This window comes from Pogoniulus pusillus, chromosome 40 (genome assembly GCF_015220805.1).
Source record: "Pogoniulus pusillus isolate bPogPus1 chromosome 40, bPogPus1.pri, whole genome shotgun sequence".
NCBI lineage: Eukaryota > Metazoa > Chordata > Aves > Piciformes > Lybiidae > Pogoniulus > Pogoniulus pusillus.
In genome coordinates this window covers 8158227-8181818 of record NC_087303.1, presented here as the reverse complement: position 1 = coordinate 8181818, position 23592 = coordinate 8158227, and the positions used below count along the sequence as shown (strand labels likewise).

Genomic DNA, 23592 nt, shown 5'->3' with positions numbered 1-23592 from the left:
ATCAAAACACTACCTGTGGTTAAACTCTCGTTTGCACATCTAGCTTTGTGAGCTCATGCTCTAAGCACACATTCACCTTGTGCAGCTCTTAAGCTCTAATTCTTTGAGAAAGTGCTTCCCAAAGCTTTGTTCTTGTGCAACAGCAAAATGTTGTGGCCGCTGCAGTGCTGTAAAGGCGAAGAGATGAAATCTCAGTAAAGACATCCTGCAGCTAAGGAGCAGGTTTGGGGTTGCCAGCTACCCTCTGGCTGCAGCTTCCATGGAGTTTAGGATCACAGGTTTGAACCAAAGCTTCAGATCCCATTTCTAAACAAACTGCTCCTGCGTAGGGCTTAGTTTTATTCAACATTTACTTTGTCCTCACACTCATAAACATTGCAGAAATATAAGGCAGCTTAGCTCCCTGGAGAAGTTCTTACACCTTCCCATGGGGGAAGTTTGGACTATGTCTTGTCTGTTAGAAGTTGTCTCAGAGTCTTGTTCCAGTCTCATTGCTGAGATAAATGTTCTTCATCTGTTCAGTTGCCAGTTGCTAGCACCTTAGGGAAGCAACCAATTATGGTCCCAGGAGAAAACTAATCCAAGGAGCTGACTGAGTTTTCCTCTGGCCCTCCTCAGTTGTGCTTCATTTATCCCAGCTTTGCTTGGCTTTGAACAACCTCATTAGACCCTCCCCAGCTATGCAGAACAGTGGCTAAGGTATGGTCTGCATCTTCCATCCCCTTTCCCCACCCCCCTATACTCCCAGTTACAATTTTGGAAATAGAGTTCAGTGATCATGTGTTCGGGGGAGGAAGACAGGAGCAGGTAAAAACCTCAGTGGTAGACCCCTGTCTGTAGTACAGATGAACCAGGAGCTGTTCTGCTTCTCTCTCATCATGAGTACTCTGCTTTCTGAAGAGCTACAAATCCACCTCCCTTCAAATGAGGCTGCTTTCAGTTTGTGCAATGGTTTTATCTGGAGCAGCTACAAACACGAGGTCTGGTTTTTGCAGGCAGCTTCAGCAGCACCTTGCAAACCACTCACTTCTCATTCTTGCTCAGCAGGGCTGCTGGCTTTGTTCTGCTGCTAGAGTCAGTTTCCTCTCAGTCCCTTTGCACATTTGCACAGCTGAAGTCTGATGCTGGCCTTGGTGAATATCACCTCTCATAACCACAGCTCTCTGACTTGAACCTTTCCTGTTTTTCTGCCTCAGTGAGTGGGTGGATGTGCTGGAGGTGATCTGTGACCTTTATTTGCAAGAACAATTGAGAAGTAAACTGTAATACTCTGAGCTGTCCACACTGCCTAATCTCATCTTTGCTAAGGGATATTCTCCATGAGGAAGAGCAGGAGCTGTTGGAATGCTGTTCTTAAAGAGAAAGCCAACTCCAGAGGCTGCTTTCAGGGAGAGAGCAGCAGAAGCCTGTTCCAGCCTCGCCTGAGCCCTGTGTCTGCTTTCCCAAACAAGCTGCAGCAGATCATCATCCAGAGACTGAGCTCATTCTCCACTCCTTCCAAAGCAAACTCTGGGTCTCTGGTCAGACTGGAACTGGTGAGATAGAGGTCTTGGATCATCTTACCACTCCTCAGCCTCGGAGATGATATTGCAAAGCTGGAGTCAGCCTAGAGCTATTGCCCAGCTCAGAGGGAATGCACACACCTGACACCCTCCCATAGGCTGATCCTAGCCCCAGAGGAGCCTTAATGTGCACCTCAGTGATGGTCACTGGCTGTTCTGCAACAGAGGTTCCTAAAGAGGTACCAGAGCTCTTTTGTGACTTCTGCCAGCCCTGCAGGGTGCTGGGATGCCCACAGCAATAGATGTCCACATTTAGTGCCTGAACCCTTCTCTAGACTTCTGATGCCCATGTCTGGAGGCACTCAGAAGAAATCAGGTCCCAGTCCTACATCAGCCAAGTTATCAGTACAGTGTTTGCAAATGTGAAGTTACTGCTTCACTTAGGGTTCAGGCACAGTTCTGGGCTCCAGCCAAAAAATGTGTTTGTCATTACCTCTGTGACTGAACTTGGGGAAGTTAAGTTACCAAAACCATCCAGGAGCTTTCTCATAAAGCTTTAGAGGGGAAGAGTCCTCCCTGACCTAACACTAAAGCTGAATTAATGGAGTGAGATACCCAGACTGTGAGAAGAAATCAGGTGTTGGTCTGGCTACACAGCTGCCTCGTACTGAGCCAGGATAAACCCTGGGCAGCACCTGCCTACATTAGGGAAAGGACACAGAATGGTAGGACTTGGAAGGGACCTCCAGAGATCATCCAGTCCAAGCCCCCTGCCAGAGCAGGGTCACCCAGGGCAGGGCACACAGGGACACATCCAGGTGGGGCTTGAAACTCTACAACCTCTCTGTGCACAAAACACTTGTGCATCATTTTGTTCGAAATTCAGAGGGGATTTTAAGTTTTCAGGCTTATAGGCCAGAGATGTAATTCCTATAAAAAATCATAGAATCAGAATAGGTTTGGTTGGAAGGGGTCTGGACCATTCATGTTCTAAACGTAGTTCACAGAGAGATGTTAGGTTATGGTGGGACTTGATGATCCTAAGGTCTTTGCCAGTCTAGTCCAGCCCTCAAATAAAGTAATTTCAACTCAAAAAAAGAGAAACTCTCTGAATTTAGAGGTTAATTATTCACGTGGCACCAGACAAAACAACAATCACTTCAATTTAATGAGTTAAAAAAAACCCTCAAACCCAAACAAGCAAACATTCAAAAGATTCAGCCTAAAGTCCTTCCTGAAAACAGGTGGAAGATCATTGTCATGTTGCTATCAGTCAGAACCTTGGCTCTCACACCTACCACAGAATCACACAACATTTTGAGTTAGAAGGCATCTCAGAGTTCACCTACTTCAACCCCCTGCCATGGGCAGAGACACCTCTCAACTAGACTCAGCCACTCAAGGCCTCATCCAACCTGGCCTTGAACACCCCCAGGGAGGAGGCAGCCACAGCCTCTCACCACCCTCCTACAGTAGAACTTCTTCCTCAGCTTCAAACCATTCCCCCTTGGCCTGTCTTCAGACACCCTGAGGAAAAGTCTCTCTGCAGCTTCCCTGCAGGATCCCTTCAGGCCCTGGCAGAAGCTCTGAGGTGCCCCTGGAGCCTTCTCCTCTGCAGGCTGCACCTCTGCCAGCTCTCTCAGCCTGTCCTCAAAGCAGGGCTGCTCCAGACCTTGGAGCATCTTTGTGGCCTCCTCTGGACTTGCTCCAACAGCTCTGAGTCCTGCTGGGGACACCTGTGGAACTGCCTTAGATGCAGATGTCTCTTCTACACTGAAGTGCCTTCCTTCCCTCATCAGCCATTCAGCTGAGGAGATATGGTTTCATTATCTGGATAACTACTTTCGTATCAATAACCTCTTTGGGGTCACAGCCCTCTGTTATTTCAAACATTACTCTCACAGCTCCAGCATCCCATTCACCCCAGTTTGAATCACTTCTTTGGCCACCTGGGCAATCCCTTCACAAGGCAGTGTAAACCCAAGTCATGAGCCCAGAGATGTCCCTGCTTGATGTTTTCCCTCAGTTGAAGGCAGAACACTGTTAGAATCATAGAATCATAGAATCAAGCAGGTTGGAAGAGACCTCCAAGATCATCCAGTCCAACCTATCCCCCAGCCCTAGCCAGTCAACCAGACCAGGGCACTAAGTGCCTCATCCAGGCTTTTCTTGAAGACCTCCAGGCACGGTGCCTCCACCACCTCCCTGGGCAGCCCATTCCAATGCCAATCACTCTCTCTGTGAAGAACTTCTTCCTAACATCCAGCCTAGACCTCCCCTTGCACAGCTTGAGACTGTGTCCCCTTGTTCTATTGGTGGTTGCCTGAGAGAAGAGACCAACCCCACCTGGCTACAATGCCCCTTCAGGTAGTTGTAGGCAGCAATGAGGTCACCCCTGAGCCTCCTCTTTGCCAGGCTGCACACCCCCAGCTCCCTCAGCCTCTCCTCATAGGTTTGTGCTCCAGGCCCCTCCCCAGCCTTGTTGCCCTTCTCTGGACACGTTCCAGCACCTCAACATCTCTCCTGAATTGAGGGGCCCAGAGCTGGACACAGCACTCAAGGTGTGGCCTGACCAGTGCTGAGTACAGGAGAAGAATAACCTCCCTCATCCTACTGGCCACACTCTTCCTGATGCAGGCCAGGATGCCTTTGGCTCTCTTGGCCACCTGGGCACACTGCTGGCTTATCTTCAGCCTACTATCCACCAGTACCCCCAGGTGCCTTTCTTCCTGGCTGCTTTCCAGCCACTCTGTCCCCAGCCTGTAGTGCTGCTTGGGGTTGTTGTGGCCAAAGTGCAGAACCCTTATTAAATCTCATCCCATTGGCCTCTGCCCACCTATCCAGCCAGTTAGTGTCTGATAAGCCTCAGAAGTCAATGATATACCAACATCATTAACCTAACACACTGATGATAATGCATCATTTCCCACCATTCTCAGTCTCCCTGATCCATCTTCACAAGCAGTCTGCTGAAAATTAATGCTATGCTGATTTTCTTTCAGCCTTCCTTCCTCCCTTCACTCTTCTCTCAGTTTTTGTTCATTATCCATAGAGGGAGATCCATTCAGCAGTGCTGACCAGTGGATGCTGCTTCTGCTCTCACAGCCTGTTCTCCAAATCTCACATACCTGGGTTGACTTTAAACATTACCTCTCCCCCAAACACAGCTCCACCATAGCTTTCACAATTTCACTCAACAAGAAGCCTTCACAATAAATTCCTGCCTTCCAGCTGCATATTCCCATGGCTCCACCACCAAACTACCCAGCAAAAGCTGGCTACACAAAGATACTTCAAACTCCATTCCATCTTTCTAGAGCAATACAAAATATAAGTGAGGAAAGGGAGTTGCCAGGCATCGCAGAAAGTTGGTTCTCCTTCCCAATGTGATTTCCCCCTGACTGCTCACACTGTACCATCAGCTTTCACACTTTAGTTTTGGATTTTAAACCCAAAAAATCATGACACTGTCTTAGGCTGGAGTAGAAAACCCATCCTCTAAGCCATTCTTAGTCAGAACAGCTTAGAGAGACCATTTCAAAGTTGCAGTGCAAGATGCCAGGACTGTTAAAGCACTGTCTCTAGCTGTTCTTTCTGCAGTGGCACTGCCATACCATAGCCAAGCACCTGGATTCCAAGACAGCATCCCCAATTCAACTGGGCTTTGTCAAAAGAAGGCAAAAAGAAGTTGGAATCTGCTCCCATAAAAGGCCACAGTCCATCTGAACACAAATGATTCACTTATCCTGGTGTTAATATGGAACTGAAAGCTCAAACTTACTTGGGGTAACAAGAAGTGGAGTCCCAGCTCCAAATGTGAGTTTGGCATACTCCTGACTGGCACACTGCTGTCAGCCTCTACAACAACAGCCTGGAGTTCCCAACGAGTGCTGACAGACACTGCAGAGCAGGGAATAACCTCAGGGAGCAGTGATGGAACACACTGATTTAAGTCACCATTAAAGCACTAAAGAAATCTCCTAGAAAACTACCAGGAGCAGAAACAGAGATCCGAAGGCAGAATGTTCAGAGAGCTGTGTTGCACCCCTCGGGGCTGTGCTGGGAGCATCCTGCTTTTTGCTTTTCCATCCCTAACATCACCTGGACGCTCCTGTTCCCTGAGCTGTGCAGCCAGGGCCTCGCAGTCCTCTTTGCCCTGAATGTTTCACCATCTGCTGCCCACCTGCCCCCATCACTAGCAAGCTTCCTTTCCCTGCTGTCAGCTTGCAGCCTATTCCACCCCCACGATTCACATGCCCCAAGGAAGCATTGTGAGAATCCCTACAACTTTGGTTGCAGTTCTCTCCTTACAGGTGGCAGTGGCACACTGTGACCTTGACTAGACCTTGGAGCTTCCCAGGCACTTACAAAGACAACCTGAGCTTTCTCACTCTGTTACTCCGGGATTCATGAACTCTCACACACTTAGACATGTGGCAGCAGGAGCAAGTGTTAAGTAGCTGACTGGGCAGCTGTTAACAGCTCTGCACATCTGGATTTGAGCTCGAGCAACAAGCAGAATCTGCTTGCCATATCTGTAGACAATACAGGACCTGTCCATCAGGCAGAGTAGCTGAAAGGTGCCCAGAGCTAGTACTGAAAATGTTCAACTGCTCCTTGGTGGGATTCTGCTATGAGCAAACAACAGCTCCAGTGGTGCTCATCACCAGAAGGGGATGTGCTTGAAATCATAGTCACAGAGAGTTTTGGGTTGGAAGGGACATTTAAAGCTCATCTACTCCAGCTCCCCTGCAGTCAGTTGTCCTGAGCTCATCTAACCTAATCTTGAGTGTTTCCAGCAACTGTGCTTCTACCACCTGCCCTGGGCAACCTGTTCTTGTGTGGAAGGGCAATGAGGCTCCTGAAGGGCCTGGAACCCAGGTCCTACAAGGAGCATCTGAGGGAGCTGGAGGTGTTCAGTCTGGAGAAGAGGAGGCTGAGGGGAGACCTCATTGCTCTCTACCTTAACGGAGGCTGGAACAAGGGGAGGGCAACCTCTTCTTCCTGGTGGCAAAGAACAGGTGCAGAGGAAATGGTTTCAAGCTGTGCCAGCGGAGGTTCAGTCTGGATGTTAGGAAATACTTCTTCACTGAAAAGGTTCTCAAATATTGAAACTGGCTGTCCAGGGCAGTGGTGGAGCCTCCATCACTGGAAGTGTTTAAATAACACATGGACCTGGTTGGGCCTGGATCTCGAAGGTCTCTTCCAACCAGCTACAGTCTGTGATTCTGCACTTCACTGCCCTCCCTGTAAAAAAATCTCCTTCCATACATCTAGTCTGAATCTCTCCTCTCTTTGTTTAAAGCCATCATCCCTTGTCCTCTCACTACAGGCCCAGAAAATCTGTCTCCACCTTTCTTATAACCCCTTTTGTGTATTGAAAGGCCACAATAAGGTCACCTCAGTGTCTTCGCCAGGCTGACCAAGCCCAACTCTCCCAGCCTGGCCTCACAGCAGAGCCCTTCCAGCCGTCCCCACACTGCTGTGGCCTCCTCTGGCCCTGCCCCAACAGGTCCCTGTCTGTGCTGTGCTGAGGACTGCAGACTGGATGCAGTACACAAGGTGGGACCTTAGGAGAGCAGAAGGACAGAATCCCCTTCCTCAACCTGCTGCCCACTCTCCTTTTTTCAGTTCAGGACACATCTGGCTTTCTGCTCGGGGAGCTCACATTGCCAGCCCATGCCCAGCACTGGCACAGCCACGCAGTGCACTTTCATCTCACAGCATCCATGACTTCGCTTAAGGCCAATGGAAGTGGCCTAGCTTTGTCCTTAGGAGCAAATAAATCCACATGGCTTAGTGGCAGGAGAGCAAAGCCAGACCTTGGCCCAGCTTATTCCCAGAATGCAGCTGATGAAAGAGCACTAGAAGCTGCCTGCCTGCAGACTGCTTGGACAGCTGCTGTGGAATAAATTCCACTGGTGAAGCCTTTGGCAGCTGTCATTTCCCAGATCTTGGTGTTTATCCACAGCAATCTTGCAAATGAGACAAGAAATCAGGATGAATGTACCTGGCAAAACCAGAAGTCTTGTCCCAGATCCAAAAGTGAGTTGGTAACTCACATCACACAATAGCACAGTCCTCTACAATATCCAGAGTGGTCTTGAATGGAACCTCCCACAATGAAATCCTCCACCAGAAGAAGTCCTGTTTCTCGCTGTCATTAGACAGATGCATCTATCCAGGACTTCCCTTCTGTGTTGGTTTGCATCTTGCAAACTCTCTAGCATCAGTTCCTTACTATTTCCCTCCAGCATATTTATTCCTTTGCTTCCAGAATGCCTCCTGCGTCACAAATTCTGTCTTCATCCCATCTTCATTTTTTCAGCCTGCCAGTCAGATTCCTCTCTCAAAAACAGGTTTCTTTCCTGTTACTGCAGAGCTCACCTAGCGACCAATGATGTCTCACAAACTCCATCACCCTACTCTCTTAGCTTTGGCATCTGAGTTGGTCAAGAGTAGTTCCAGAGCAAATTTGCAAGTAGCTTCTCCATAGCAAGCACAGGTTTGGGTGGAGTGTCTTTGTGGCAGGGACACCATTGCTTGTTCTGCCGTCAAAAACTGAGGATTCACCACACACTGGGGGAGCTCTTAGGCTGCACAGTGTGACCAGAGTGAGGTCTGGGACAGCCTCATAAAGACATGACCGTAACAGTAAATTTGGGACATGTCAATGAACTCATAATCTTGACTTACAGCTCCTCTAGCTTGCTGAGAGCTGCACAGAGAACCCTAGAATGGCTCAGCTTGGTAGTGACCTCAGAGATCACTGTGTCCAACCTCTCTGCCATGGGCAGGGTCACCTCTCAGCTAGACTCAGCCATTCAAGGCCTTATCCAGCCTGGCCTTGAGCATCCCCAGGGAGGGGGCAGCCACAGCCTTTCTGGGAAAACTATTTTAGAGTCTCACCACCCTCATACTGAAGAATTCCTTCCTCAGCTCCAGTCTCACCCTGCTCTGACTCAGTTCCAAGCCATTCCCCCTTGGCCTGTCTCTAGATGCCCTCAGGAAAAGTTCCTCTGCTGCCTTCCTGTAGGATCCCTTCAGCTGTTGGCAGGCAGCTCTAAGGTTGCCCTGGAGCATGCTCTTCTCCAGGCTGCACATCCCGGCTTGCTCAGCCTGTGCTCACAGCAGAAGTGCTCCAGCCCTTGAATCATCTTTATGCCTCCCCCTGGACTCACTCTGTGCCCTTCTTATGCTGGGTGGTTCTTACTTTTACTCGGAGAGTTTTGAGCAGGGCCAAGAGGCTCATTTTGACGGTGAGGAGTTTCCCCAGAGGCTTTCAGAGCAAAGAGTTTCTGTACATTGCTCTGGGTTTTAACCATGAAGGTTAATAAAACTATTGCTATCTTAGCAATGAATCATTATAGAAAAGGGAAATTTAACTTTTCAGGAGTACACCCCAAGCACCCAGATATTAAATGCTCCTGGAAGTATTCTTAAGAAATTTACCTCTCAGTACCTGCCTGACTTTATTTCCCTTTTCCAAAGGTTTTCAGATAAGAGGTCTGGGGCTTGGGGGCGACTGTCTACAGCTATCTGAAGGGAGGCTGTAGCCAGGTGGGGTTGGTCTCTTCTCCCAGGCAACCACCAATAGAACAAGGGGACACAAATTGTGCCAGGGCAGATTCAGGCTGGATGTTAGGAGGAAGTTCTCCACAGAGAGAGTGATTGGCATTGGAATGGGCTGCCCAGGGAGGTGGTGGAGTGCCCATCCCTGGAGGTGTTCAAGCAAAGCCTGGATGGGGCACTTAGTGCCATGGTCTGGTTGACTGGATAGGGCTGGGTGCTAGGTTGGACTGGATGATCTTGGAGGTCTCTTCCAACCTGGCTGGTTCTGTTCTATTCTTTTTGCAGACACTTGTGGCAGCCACTGTTGAAGCACAAATTATCTTGTGGCCAGGGTCACCTTTTCATCTTTCCACAAAAGTCATCCAGTAATGATCTTTGCTTCTTGCCCTCTCTGCCCATTGTCTGGGGAACTCTTCTGCCTCTAGATTTTAAGACTTGTCACACTTTCAGAGCTTGACTTCTAATGTGCTCCAAAAGCTTGGAGTAGGTGCTGAAGGCCTGAGTACTCAAATCAGTTGGCTGATAAGAGACTTGAGATTGCCAAGGACAAGCCTCTCCCTGAGCTTCTGGTCCTCATCTAATGCTTTGCGACCCAGCAGACTCAGCGCTGTCCCTGCAGCTTTGGTGGTGAGCTCCAAAGCAAAGCTCCACTCTGTACTCCTATGTTGCATCCACATACAATTAGGACTCTTGTTGTCTTAAAGCATTAGCATCCATGTGCTAGAAAAGTCCTTCTCACCCACTACATCTTTATGAGCCTCTCACCACTGTATTTCCCTGCCCCACAGCAGCTTTCATCACTCCCCTTGGATTCTCTCTACAAGAGGGGTTTTGGCATAGGATTCCTGTTAACTTTCCAGGAAACATCCTCTTGAATGTGCAAAACTTCATCATCAGGAACAGGGAGGGGAAAATGCACATTCAGCCATGGAGATCACCCTTACAACAGCTGAGCATTTAGGATTCTATTCCTAATATACTGTGGAGTGATGGAACAGGCAAAAATGAAGGGAAAGAAGGGACACAAGGGACAGGTCCTGGCTGGCTGAGCAAAAGAAGGGAAGGGCAAAAGCTGTGAAACAGCAGAACCTGAACCCAGAGCAGACATTCCCAGGAGTTTGTATCTGCACTCATCAGTGAAACAGGTTTCATGCCTGAGAAGGCAGAGCTCAAAGCTGAGCCACAGCTGAAGTATTTCCTGCACTGAATTTTCCCTCTCAGCATTTCAGAGTCCCAAATCCCAAAATTCTCACGTGGCTTTGCCACCAGCCTGGTTCCAGCTCCAAAGGCAGGCTGGTAGCCATGTGCAGGCACTCTGCTGTTTACCATTGCAAAATCCTTGGGAGTCTCCCAGCCAGCCCAACCCACCCCAAGAGCACTCCCCAGTCAAATCCCTCCACAGCCCACACACACACTCCCAGGGCCTCACCTCTCACCTCCATGGCCACTGCTTCTTGCTCTTCCTCACCCCGCTACAGCTCAGGAACACCACAAGCCAAAGAAGAGCCACAAGGCCATGCCCTTCACACCTCCCTCCTTGGCAATTCCACACCTGCTCTGAGATGCAGTGGTGCAGGACAGGGCAGTTGGGGACATTTGGTAGTGAAAATAGAGTATCTTTGACCACCTCAGTCAAATTGAGACACAGTTTGGACCAAGCTTCCCCCTTCCCTTACAGCCAAGCCCATTGCTGAATCTGGACACAGAGAGCTGCCCCAGCACCCAGCCAGGCTGCTCTGAGCCAGCCCAGGAAAGGCCTCTGGGAAAGCAGAAAGCAGAGGGGCAGGGCTGGACTTACGTGGCCTCACAATGAGTCTGGTGGCAGAGAGAAAGACAGGTTTGTATGTCCCCGATGCCGTGGTGGCACCGTGCTTGCTCTCTCAACAAAAACCTTCTCAGCCACTCTGCAGAGCTCCAAACACACCTCCCAACTAGGCACTGCTGAGTGGCCCTGAGATAGCTGCAGCCTGAAGTGTGGCCATCCCCAGTGCATCTGTGGGATGCAGAGCAGTCCTGGCCCTATGGTGTAAATCCCATCTGGAGGCACTGCTGGTTTTGCCCTGCAGTGGGAGTTTCATCCTAGTTCATCATCTCACAGACCTCTCTTCACCATCAGCCCTAAAAGAAATAGTGCCCTTGTCCTCCTGGCCCGAAAAAGGTGACCAAATACACCAAGGGTGTCTGCAGGGTGTTCAAGAGTCTCTCAGTGACTTTGGACACAGAGGAGAGGTCACCTTGCCAAACACACAGCATCCCTTCAACAACACAAAGGCCAGGGAGCTGCTTCAGAACCAGCACTTACCCCCAGTCTTAGCTCAGCCATACTCAGCAGAAGCTGACATGAAACAGAAGGACTCCAGAGTGGAAGAGGTGGCTGACAGCCTGCCTGTGTGGGGCAGGACCAGAGCTAATGCCAGAAACATTGGACCTTTGGATACAAAGCCCATTTCTGAGGACTGCTGCCTCTGCTCTAAGCCAGAGCCTGACTCACAGCAAAGCAGGAGATGCCCTAGGTGAAGAGCACCAGACCAGCACAAGAGAAGCAGGAGCAGTCCCTGCCACTGGGCACAACAGGTGGAAGGAGACTGGGAGAAAGGGTCAGCACCTCAAGGCAACATCTGAAGCTGTGCCCTTTCCCAAGATTGAGCTTCCACAGGCCATGCTCTGCTTTTCAGGACAGCAAAATCTGAGGTTCCACCAGATGCCTGCAGGGAATGGCAATTCCTGCTCTAGGGGACTCCCAGCCCCTGACTCCGTCCCTCATATGCAGAAATCCTTGGGAGTCTCCCAGCCAGCCCAACCCACCCCAAGAGCACTCCCCAGTCAAATCCCTCCACAGCCCACACACACACTCCCAGGGCCTCACCTCTCACCTCCATGGCCACTGCTTCTTGCTCTTCCTCACCCCGCTACAGCTCAGGAACACCACAAGCCAAAGAAGAGCCACAAGGCCATGCCCTTCACACCTCCCTCCTTGGCAATTCCACACCTGCACCACTGCAGTTTTCCCCCCTCCCTCTTGTCTTTCTCTGACTTCTTTTCCCTTTCCACCTCTTCCCTTTCCCCACCATGGATGCTGCTTGGCAGGCACTGCTGGAGCCATCCCAGACTGCTCCACAGAGCCTCTGCTCTGTGCCTTTGGGAGGCAGAGGACAGTTCCCATCTCTGCTGAGTGCCCCTTGACTCAGAGCACAGGCAGCTCACCTGGGGCAACCAGAAGCTTGGTTCCACTCCCCCAGTGGAGTGATCTCCATGATCCTCCACTGGCACTGTGTGACAGCTCCTTACAAAATGAGCCTCTTCCTTCAGCCACCTCAGTGGGTGTTGGAGGCCTTGGATACATTCAGTCATGGATCTGCCTCTGAGGGAAGCTCTCAACACCTGTCTGGGTCTCCATCAGATCTCCTCTAGCCTCTCCTTGACAAATGCCATTGGCCATGCTCAACTGCATGGCAATAACTGGCTTGGACTTTAGCCTTCCACAGCCTCACCCTGACCTCAAGCTCCTCAGTCTGTGCCTCTGTCCTAAGCCTCACCTCTGCTGCTGCTCTCTGCCTGCCTATTAGCATCCTGCAGCACCATGTCTGGAGCAGGTTCCTCTGAAGAGCAGAAGCAGCTCTGAAGCTTCTCCCACGCGAAGCTGCTCCCAAGCACAGCAGCATTAGCAGGAATGTCACTGAAGCTCTCTAGTTCTAGGGACTACTCTGACAGCTGACACTGTCTGCAAGCCATGAAGCAAACACTGCAGATGTTCTCTTTCCCCTAGGAAAGGTGACCCAGAGACAAACAGCTCTGACTGCAGAGAGCTCCTGTGGACACACAAAGAGTTTTGACAGAGGAGACAGAGGAAAGCTGCACACTCACTGGGCTGGACACACAGCCTGGTCCCTGAGCCGAAGGTCACCTTGCCATAGCTGGATCCATACTCACACAGCATTTCCTTCCATGACAAAAAGCCCAACGAGCCAGGCCAGCAGCAGCTCTTCTCCCCATGCATTTCTCCAGCCACATCTAGGCTTGGAGGGGCAGCCAAAGGGTCAAGAGTGCTTCCACTTTTTTGCAAAGCTCACTGAGATGCAGTGGTGCAGGACAGGGCAGCTGGGCACATTTGGCAGTGAGAATAGAACATTATTGACCACCTCAGTCAGACACAGTTCGGAACAAGCTTCCCCCTTCCCTTACAGCCAGGCCCACCGCTGAGTCTGGGCACACAGAGCTGCCCCAGCACCCAGCCAGGCTGCTCCTCTGGGCCAGCCCAAGGAAGCCTCTGGGAAAGCAGAAAGCAGAGGGTCAGGGCTGGACTTACGTGGCCTGACAGTGTGTCTGGTGGCAGAGCAAAGGATAGGTCCACCCTGAACAGCTGTGGTGGTGTCACAGACTTGCCTCTCTCAACAAAAACTCTGCCAACCTCTCTGCAGAGCTGGGCATCATTGTTGGACTGGGCAGTGATGACTGGCACTGAGAGTAAGATTCATTCTCCAGTAGGGACCCTCCCAGTCTGTCTGTGGGATCCAGAACACCATTGCCCCTCTTGGTCAAATGCCTCTTTGGGAGGACTGCTGCAGCTGCTGAGCCCCACCAGTGGGAATTTCCTGTAAATTCAGCCTCCCAGAGACCCTTCTTCATCACCTTCCTCACACAGCACTGCCCCTCCACTGGCCTGCTCCTCTTTTCCTCTTTCCAATACCTGAAGGTATCTCTAAGGCTCTTCAGAGCACACTGCAGGACTTTTGACAAAGGAGACAGAGGAGAGCTGCACACTCACTGGGCTGGACACACAGCCTGGCGCCAGAGCCGAAGACCAGCATGCCAAAGTAGGTTCCATACTGACACAGCATTTCCTTCCATAACAAAAAGCCCGATAAACTAGCTCAGAAGTATCTCCTCTCTCTAAAACTTTGTTCAGCCATGTCTAGGGTTCAAGGGGCAGCCAAAAGGTAGAAGTCCTTTCCACTGCAGCAGAACCCCCCTCCCTGGGGAAGAATTGGTGCAACACAGCCTCACATCAGGGCAACTGGGACCTCTGAGAACAGGTCTCTGGTCACTTTGTCCATCCCAGTCCAGCTGAGAGACAGAAGGGTCATTTGGATCACGTGGGCAAGTTCCCTTAAAGAAAGGTTCATTGCAGGATGCTGGAACATAGAAATCACAGAGGCTGCTGCACATGGCTGCAGGGAACGGCAATTCCTGCTCTAGAGGACTCCCAGCCCCTGACTCCGTCCCTCATATGCAGAAATCCTTGGGAGTCTCCCAGCCAGCCCAACCCACCCCAAGAGCACTCCCCAGGCAAATCCCTCCACAGCCCACACACACACTCCCAGGGCCTCACCTCTCACCTCCATGGCCACTGCTTCTTGCTCTTCCTCACCCCGCTACAGCTCAGGAACACCACAAGCCAAAGAAGAGCCACAAGGCCATGCCCTTCACACCTCCCTCCTTGGCAATTCCACACCTGCACCACTGCAGTTTTCCCCCCTCCCTCTTGTCTTTCTCTGACTTCTTTTCCCTTTCCACCTCTTCCCTTTCCCCACCATGGATGCTGCTTGGCAGGCACTGCTGGAGCCATCCCAGACTGCTCCACAGAGCCTCTGCTCTGTGCCTTTGGGAGGCAGAGGACAGTTCCCATCTCTGCTGAGTGCCCCTTGACTCAGAGCACAGGCAGCTCACCTGGGGCAACCAGAAGCTTGGTTCCACTCCCCCAGTGGAGTGATCTCCATGATCCTCCACTGGCACTGTGTGACAGCTCCTTACAAAATGAGCCTCTTCCTTCAGCCACCTCAGTGGGTGTTGGAGGCCTTGGATACATTCAGTCATGGATCTGCCTCTGAGGGAAGCTCTCAACACCTGTCTGGGTCTCCATCAGATCTCCTCTAGCCTCTCCTTGACAAATGCCATTGGCCATGCTCAACTGGATTTAAGTCAAAGCTGACTCAGAGACAAACAGCTCTGGGTATAGAGAGCTCCCAGAAGAGAAAGAGGAAAGCTGCACACTCACTGGGCTGGACACACAGCCTGGTTCCTGAGCTGAAGATCAGCTTCCTAAGGCCAGTTTCATACTCGCACAGCGTTTCCTTCCATGACAAAAAAGCCCAACAAGCCAGGCCAGCAGCAGCTCTTCTCCCCCTGCCTTTTCTCAGCTGTGACAGGGTTGAGATGGGCAGAAGGGTGAAAGAATCTCAGAGCAGCCTGGACCAGGAGCAGAGGTTAACAGTCTTCCTGTGTGGGATGGGACCTGGGCTGGTACCAGAGCCAGGGGGCATCTCCCAATCCTCCTCCTTCTTGACCTGTCCCTCAGGGTCTCCACACTGGCACCTGGGGTGCTCTTGAAGGGGGAAAACCCTGCCAAGGTGAGAGAGAACCAGTCTGAAGCCTGCAGAGCCTTTAGAGCACCAGGTGCTCCTGACCCAGCCAGTGAGAACTTTCTTCCAGGGCATCACAAGCAGCCCTGTCCCAGCCCCAGAGGTGCCTTGCTGGTAGGCACCATTGTCCACACACTGCTTCCCACTGCCACACCAACCCTTCTGGGACACAGCAACCCCAGAGAGCCAAAGGACCACCGCAACAACCTCAGCATGGATGGCACCAGGTGGCCAACATTCTCTGGAGGGTCAGTCTCTGTGGCACACAGCCACACACACACAGGGTGAGGGGAGAAATGGCAGCAGGCAGCTAAAGAAGCTTGGACTCTGTAACAGATGCAGAGGACACAAGGCACCAGCATATGCAGGAGAGCCAAGGCCAAAGGACAGCAGAAGAATTCCACAGATCCCCACATGATTCCCGTCACAACACAGAGGCAGATGCTGGTGAAGCAGTTCCAGGCTCCAGGACTGATTCCTGCTCACCTGGTACCACTGAAAGCTCTGTGCCCTTCCCCAAAGTGGCTCTGCCTGCAGCAGTCACACTCTGACATGTTTGATGACAAAAAGGTCTCCAGAAGCCCTGCAGTTGGCCACAGCAGAAAGCATGCTGGACACAGCCAAGATGGCAAAGCAGCCTCATGAGCTGGGCCAAAGGAAAGTCCATCCCCAGCTCAGCTGCACTTCTCAGAGAAGTCTTTCCCTTGGCCTTGTCTGATGTTAACTCTCAGGAGTGACCACTCCTACCCATGGCAACAGTTGCCCACAGTCAGGGAGACCTTCTGGATGGGAATGTCCTGTCAGTGTAGCTGCCAGAGAGCCCTCTGCAGCACCCCTCAAACACCAGTGCCCCTCTGCTGGCCTGCTCCTCTCTGACTTCTTCCAGGTACCTGAGGACATCTTTAAGGCTCTTCAGTGGACCCTGCAGGGCTTTCAACAAGGGAGAGAGAGGACAGCTGCACACTCACTGGGCTGGACGAGCAGCCTGGTCCCTGAGGCAAAGCTCGGCCTGTCGTAGAAGCTGCTATAATCACACTGCATTTCCTTCCATAACAAAAAGTTCATCCAGACACTTCAGAGGCCTTCCTCAGCCATGCCAAGCGTGGGGTGGGCAGCAGAAGGGTGAAAGAAGGTCAAAAGAACCTGGACCAGAAGCGGAGGTTAACAGTCTGCATGTGGAGGTCCAGGGAACCCATGGAAAGTCACCAGCTTTGGGTGTCTGTGGGCTTCAAAGGCTGCTGTGAGCCCACCCAGCGATGACCACCTCAATGCCATACAAGCAACCCTTTCAACTGTAGTCTCACCCTGGAGGTCTCTGACAGGAGTCAAGGACCACTTGGGCTTCACTTTTCCTGCCCAAGCTTTGCACCACCCAGTCATGAGCTAGAAGAGAGTAAGGAAGCAATCCCAGCTTCCAGGGCAATTTCCTACTCTCAGGCTGCAGCTGAAGCTCAAATCCCTTTCCAGAAGCAACTTTCTCTGCATCATCCAAACTCTGACACTGCTCAGACCAAGCATGTCCTTATCAGGCCTGCACAGGACCTGGGACAAGGAGCTACAGCAAATATTTCTGGTGCCACAGGCCCACAGGCAGTGCTGCTACCCAGCACAAGGACAAATCTGCTTCTGATCAGAACTTCCCGGTCCAGTCTCTCATCCCAGTGGGACTTGCTGTGCATATCCCTGTCCCACAGACACCCCTGATAGCTTTCATTCTCTGCAGGGCTCCTATGTCCTCGGTCCCACTTGTAACATCACCCAGCCACTGGAATTCAGTCTACTGGGCACTGTGGTGGACACTCAAGGACTTTAGAGAGAAGAAGCAGAGGAAAGCTGCACACTCACTGGGCTGGACACACAGCCTGGTCCCTGAGCCAAAGGTCAGCTTGCCAAGGCCAGTTCCATACTCACACAGCATTTCCTGCCATGACTAAAAGCTCAACAAGCCAGGCCAGCAGCAGCTCCTCTGAAACCAGAACCTGGACCAGCAGAGCACAAGTGTTTGCCCAGCATCCACTACCCTGGCATGGAGTCTCTTTCTCTGTCCTCTCTCAAGGAGAGCTAACAGCAAGAGAGGCCCAGAAAATGATGACCAATCAGAATTGCTCCAGCAGCTGCACTGAACTCATCAAATGAAGACAGCATCTAGCTCTCAGTGACACACACAGCAGTGTGCAGGCCTACAAACAGCTCTGGAGCTTGAGATTGGCTTTTTAGCCCTGACACATCAGCCTTGACCTTCTGCACTTTTGTCTGCCTACAGAAGGGAGCTACAATGGGTTTGTAGTGACTGTTCCACAGCCAGGACAAACAGAGTTGCCCAGCACTACTCTCTCAGGGTGTCTCCCTACCTAGTTTCACCTTCAGTTGTGTCCCACTTCCAAAGGTGACTTCCCAGCTGGGTGCTGCATTCACAGAGTTACATCCCCTAACACAAACCCCAGACAACTTTTGGCCCAGACAAGGCTGGGCATGGTTCCAAAGAGATCAAAGGGGAAAACAGTTCTCACCCTTTGCCTCCAAGTTCGGGTGCCTACCTTCTTCCAAGCCTCTACCCTCTTTAGAGCAATGCAGATAGGAACTACCCTGAAACGTCTGCAGAAAGAAATCAGGGCCCTGGCCCTTAGCACAATGCAGTGGAAGCTCACTGGACTTTTAAGGGGAGCAATGTTTTGCCCTAGGTAGGAGAACAGGAGAATCCCTGACTTGCATTTGGAATGCTGCAGATGTACCTGAGCTCATCCTTAGCTTTGTGCCTTTGCCAAAGCTCACTTTCCAGTTGTCCCACAGAAACAAGCCTCTAGGCAAAAACTAAGAGAAGCCTCAGCCTTTAAAAGCACCCTGCTGGGCAGAGCCAGCTGCCAGCACACCTCCATCACTCTAACCCCAGTGGGACTTGCTGTGCCTGTCCAAGTCCCGCAGACACCCCTGATGGCTTTCATTCTCTGCAGCACATGGAAGGGCTCCTATGTCCTCGGTTCCATCTGTAACATCACCCAGCTACTGGAATTCAGTATACTGGGCACTGTGGTGGACACTCAAGGACTTTAGAGAGAGGATGCAGAGGAAAGCTTCATACTCACTGGGCTGAACACACAGCCTGGTCCCTGAGCCAAAGGTCAGCGGCTTGTAGTCACTTCCATACTCACACAGCATTTCCTGCCATGACAAAAAGCCCAAGGAGCCAGGCCAGCTGCAGCTCCTCTCCCCAAGCCTTTGCTCGGCCATCACAAGATTGGAATGGGCAGCAGAAGGGTAAAAGAATCTCAGGACTCAGCAGGACACAACACTGTAGGACAGCTCCACACAGAGCAGCTGGGACAGTGGGGATGAGCTGTAGGGTCGCTTTAGAGCACCCAAGTCACACAAGCCCCAGCCCTGCCTTTGTCACTCCTGAGCAGACAACCTTCCCTAGGCACCAAGCACTGCTGGATGCTGCAGCAGAGCAGCCTCCATTGCTGCACTTTCCTGTCTCAGCAAGGGCAGCTCCCACTCTCACCAGTGCAGAAATACAGCTGCAGTGCCAGTGCTACCTCCAGACATCTCCTGGGACTCTACAAGAGGGACCACAAATGGCATTCTGGTGCAAACAAGAGCAGCAGCAGTTCGGCCCTTCTTCAGCAGAGCAAAGGACAAGCACCAAGGGCTGTGCTGGACACAGCCAGCAGCAACCTACCCCAATGCTTACAGCTACAGGTGAGCATGGCAGAAGATCTCCATCACTGGGCAGGAGGCTTCAGGAGCCTGCTCTGTTTCTCTGCAAGGCAGAGAGCAGCAGTGGGCAGGAAGGAGCTGAAGGAGTGCATCCAACAGCCTTGTGGAATCAAGGTCTCTGCTGCTACCAGAGAAAGCAAAGCAAAAAGCTCCACAGGTGGAACCCATCTCCCTCCACTTCACTCACACTGCTTCATGGCCACAAAACTGTTTCAAGTGGAGCAGGAAAAAGTTCTGAAACTTACTGGGATCTACTCTCAGCTGTGTGCCACCTCCAAAGACAGCTTGGTTGCCATAATTGCTCACACAGTGTTTGCCCTCACAACAAAAACCTGTAACCACAGCTGCCCTGCATTGGTTTCTTACTCCCCAGGCTGCACACTACTGGCTGGCACTTCCAACAGTTGCTGCTGGGCATCCCTTCCAGCTCTTGCTGAGATGACTCAGGAGAGCCTCCTTGTCTCATCTAGAGAAAAGGTGTGGGACTGTGCTCACCATCCCACTGCCAGCTCTAAAGCAGAGCTCTTCCCTGGGCTCTCTTGCACCCTTCAGAATATCTTGGCTCTGCCTGTTCTGTCTGTGCACAGACACAAGGCAAAGCTCTGGCCCTCTGCAGAGCAGCTCCCAGCACAGCTCAGTCCTGGGAAGGGCTGTGGCTTTCCTGTCTCCACTCCTTCAGACTGGGTTTCTCCCCACCAGCTTTCACCCAGTTGTGTTCTTCTTTCAGAAGCAGCTTTCCAGGTGGCTGCTGGAACCACACCGTGGCCCAACGCCTACAAACTCCACACTCAGCTTTACCCCAGGGCACAGGACAGGATTTCCCAGAGAGATGGGGGGGGAGGGACACGGACACGGACAAGATGCTCCTTTCGGGCACACGGGAAGCCAACTGGCACAGCCTCATTCTGAGTGTCACAGAATATCTGCAGCCCTGCCCAAAGGGACACACAGAACATCTGCTGTGGCGGATGATCAGACAGGGACATTCCTTTCGGTCCTAGGCTCCTCTGTGCCCTTGCAAAGAGCTTTCTTCCCTTCTCACAGACAAACCTCTTACCCAGACCTCTCCTCCCACAGCAGATGAAACTTCCCCACTCCCAGGGAGCAGACACAGGAAAGCTTTTCACAGTTGTCACCCTGACATTGTGGCCTTGGACATTTCTGTGCTGCCCTGCACAGCTCAGAAGCAGCTTTGGCAGGACTTAGAAGGCAGCACATGTAGCTCTGTCCCAGCTCCAAAGGGGCGCTTGCACCCATGGGCACTCACAGCACAAACACCACCACACCAACCCTCTCATCTCCCCGGGGCAGGGCAGCCTTAGTCTGGCTGACCAGGACCTTGCCATCCAGGCAAGGGGACACCTCTCCAAAAATCAAGCTGGCCACACTCAGATTTGCTCCATCCAACCACAGTGCCAAGGAAGGCTGCACTACAGGCAGGCTCACAGCCTCTGATGCAGAGAAGGCATTTCAGGAGTGCAGGGGTAAAAACAAAGGGTGCACATAAACCCCAGTACCACCATCACCATCGCCAGAGAGGAGCATGGAGAAGAAAGTGCAGGCTGGGGACTCACTCACCGGGCTGCACAGAGAGCCTGGTCCCTGTGCCGAAGCTCAGCTGGTAGCCAAAGCCATAAACCCCACTGTGCTTCCTGCCCTCACAAAAAGCCCTGCAAGCCCCTTGCAAGCAGCAGCTCTCCCCAAGCCTTTACCACCTGATGTGCCTAGGCGAGAGAAGGTCCTGCCTGTCTGGCTCCTGTGCTCACTTCTCTCTGTGGTCTCCAGCCCGCTACAAGCAGGGAGCAGGCAGGAGGAGAGTGCATGGAGAGAAGATGCAGGAGAACCAAACGTACTTGGCAGAACTTGCAGCTCTGTCCCTGTCCCCAAGTGCAACTTTCCTGTGTTGCTGGTCACACAATGCTCCACAGCTCAGCAAGAACCCAGGGCTCAGCCTCCCATTCCCCTCTCTGGTCTCCTGAGAGTGGGAAGAGGAACTCCTTGGACAGGGACAGCCTTTCCCTGGGGAACTGCAGCACAGAGAGTAGGGGAAGCTGCAAGCCCAGGGAGGACTTTCTCAGGCTGCTCTGACAACAGAAGACATTGGCTGGCTCTGGAACTTTACAGAGGGACACAAGGGACAGGTCCTGGCTGGCTGAGCAAAAGAAGGGAAGGGCAAAAGCTGTGAAACAGCAGAACCTGAACCCAGAGCAGACATTCCCAGGAGTTTGTATCTGCACTCATCAGTGAAACAGGTTTCATGCCTGAGAAGGCAGAGCTCAAAGCTGAGCCACAGCTGAAGTATTTCCTGCACTGAATTTTCCCTCTCAGCATTTCAGAGTCCCAAATCCCAAAATTCTCACGTGGCTTTGCCACCAGCCTGGTTCCAGCTCCAAAGGCAGGCTGGTAGCCATGTGCAGGCACTCTGCTGTTTACCATTGCAAAATCCTTGGGAGTCTCCCAGCCAGCCCAACCCACCCCAAGAGCACTCCCCAGTCAAATCCCTCCACAGCCCACACACACACTCCCAGGGCCTCACCTCTCACCTCCATGGCCACTGCTTCTTGCTCTTCCTCACCCCGCTACAGCTCAGGAACACCACAAGCCAAAGAAGAGCCACAAGGCCATGCCCTTCACACCTCCCTCCTTGGCAATTCCACACCTGCACCACTGCAGTTTTCCCCCCTCCCTCTTGTCTTTCTCTGACTTCTTTTCCCTTTCCACCTCTTCCCTTTCCCCACCATGGATGCTGCTTGGCAGGCACTGCTGGAGCCATCCCAGACTGCTCCACAGAGCCTCTGCTCTGTGCCTTTGGGAGGCAGAGGACAGTTCCCATCTCTGCTGAGTGCCCCTTGACTCAGAGCACAGGCAGCTCACCTGGGGCAACCAGAAGCTTGGTTCCACTCCCCCAGTGGAGTGATCTCCATGATCCTCCACTGGCACTGTGTGACAGCTCCTTACAAAATGAGCCTCTTCCTTCAGCCACCTCAGTGGGTGTTGGAGGCCTTGGATACATTCAGTCATGGATCTGCCTCTGAGGGAAGCTCTCAACACCTGTCTGGGTCTCCATCAGATCTCCTCTAGCCTCTCCTTGACAAATGCCATTGGCCATGCTCAACTGCATGGCAATAACTGGCTTGGACTTTAGCCTTCCACAGCCTCACCCTGACCTCAAGCTCCTCAGTCTGTGCCTCTGTCCTAAGCCTCACCTCTGCTGCTGCTCTCTGCCTGCCTATTAGCATCCTGCAGCACCATGTCTGGAGCAGGTTCCTCTGAAGAGCAGAAGCAGCTCTGAAGCTTCTCCCACGCGAAGCTGCTCCCAAGCACAGCAGCATTAGCAGGAATGTCACTGAAGCTCTCTAGTTCTAGGGACTACTCTGACAGCTGACACTGTCTGCAAGCCATGAAGCAAACACTGCAGATGTTCTCTTTCCCCTAGGAAAGGTGACCCAGAGACAAACAGCTCTGACTGCAGAGAGCTCCTGTGGACACACAAAGAGTTTTGACAGAGGAGACAGAGGAAAGCTGCACACTCACTGGGCTGGACACACAGCCTGGTCCCTGAGCCGAAGGTCACCTTGCCATAGCTGGATCCATACTCACACAGCATTTCCTTCCATGACAAAAAGCCCAACGAGCCAGGCCAGCAGCAGCTCTTCTCCCCATGCATTTCTCCAGCCACATCTAGGCTTGGAGGGGCAGCCAAAGGGTCAAGAGTGCTTCCACTTTTTTGCAAAGCTCACTGAGATGCAGTGGTGCAGGACAGGGCAGCTGGGCACATTTGGCAGTGAGAATAGAACATTATTGACCACCTCAGTCAGACACAGTTCGGAACAAGCTTCCCCCTTCCCTTACAGCCAAGCCCACCGCTGAGTCTGGGCACACAGAGCTGCCCCAGCACCCAGCCAGGCTGCTCCTCTGGGCCAGCCCAAGGAAGCCTCTGGGAAAGCAGAAAGCAGAGGGTCAGGGCTGGACTTACGTGGCCTGACAGTGAGTCTGGTTCCAGATCCAAAAGCAGTTGCATATGTGCCAGATGCTGCAGTGTCACAGTGTTTCCTCTCTCAGCAAAAACCTCACCACTCCCTTGTCAGAAGAGCTCACCTGGGCAGTGCTGACTGGCACTGAGAGGCAGCCACGTCCCCACGTGAAGACCCTCTCCAGCTTGTCTCTGGGATCCAGAGCACCATTGACCCTCCTGGTCAAATCATAGAATCACAAAATGATTCGGCTTGGAAGAAATCTTAAAGTTCATCCAGTTCCAACCTCCTGTCATGTACAGGGACACCCTCCCTAGATCAAGGTGCTCAAAGTCTCATGCAGCCTGGCCTTGAACACCTCCATGGAGGGGCCATCGACAGCCTCCCTGGACAACCTGTTGGAACCTTCCTGTCAAGAATTTCTTCCTAACCTGGTCCAGTTTGTGAGGATTGTTGCTGTTCTGAGCCACA

At 52.1% G+C, this 23592-nt stretch overlaps 1 protein-coding gene across 1 annotated transcript in view; it reads right to left on the bottom strand.

The window, feature by feature from the left end:
* Positions 1 to 23592, bottom strand: part of LOC135191668 (M1-specific T cell receptor alpha chain-like) — a 223863-nt gene that overhangs the window by 7133 nt on the left and 193138 nt on the right. The window contains exon 3 of the mRNA XM_064174177.1: positions 22682 to 22742. Within this exon, the coding sequence (XP_064030247.1) occupies positions 22682 to 22742 (61 nt within the window). The remainder of the gene's footprint in view (positions 1 to 22681; positions 22743 to 23592) is intronic.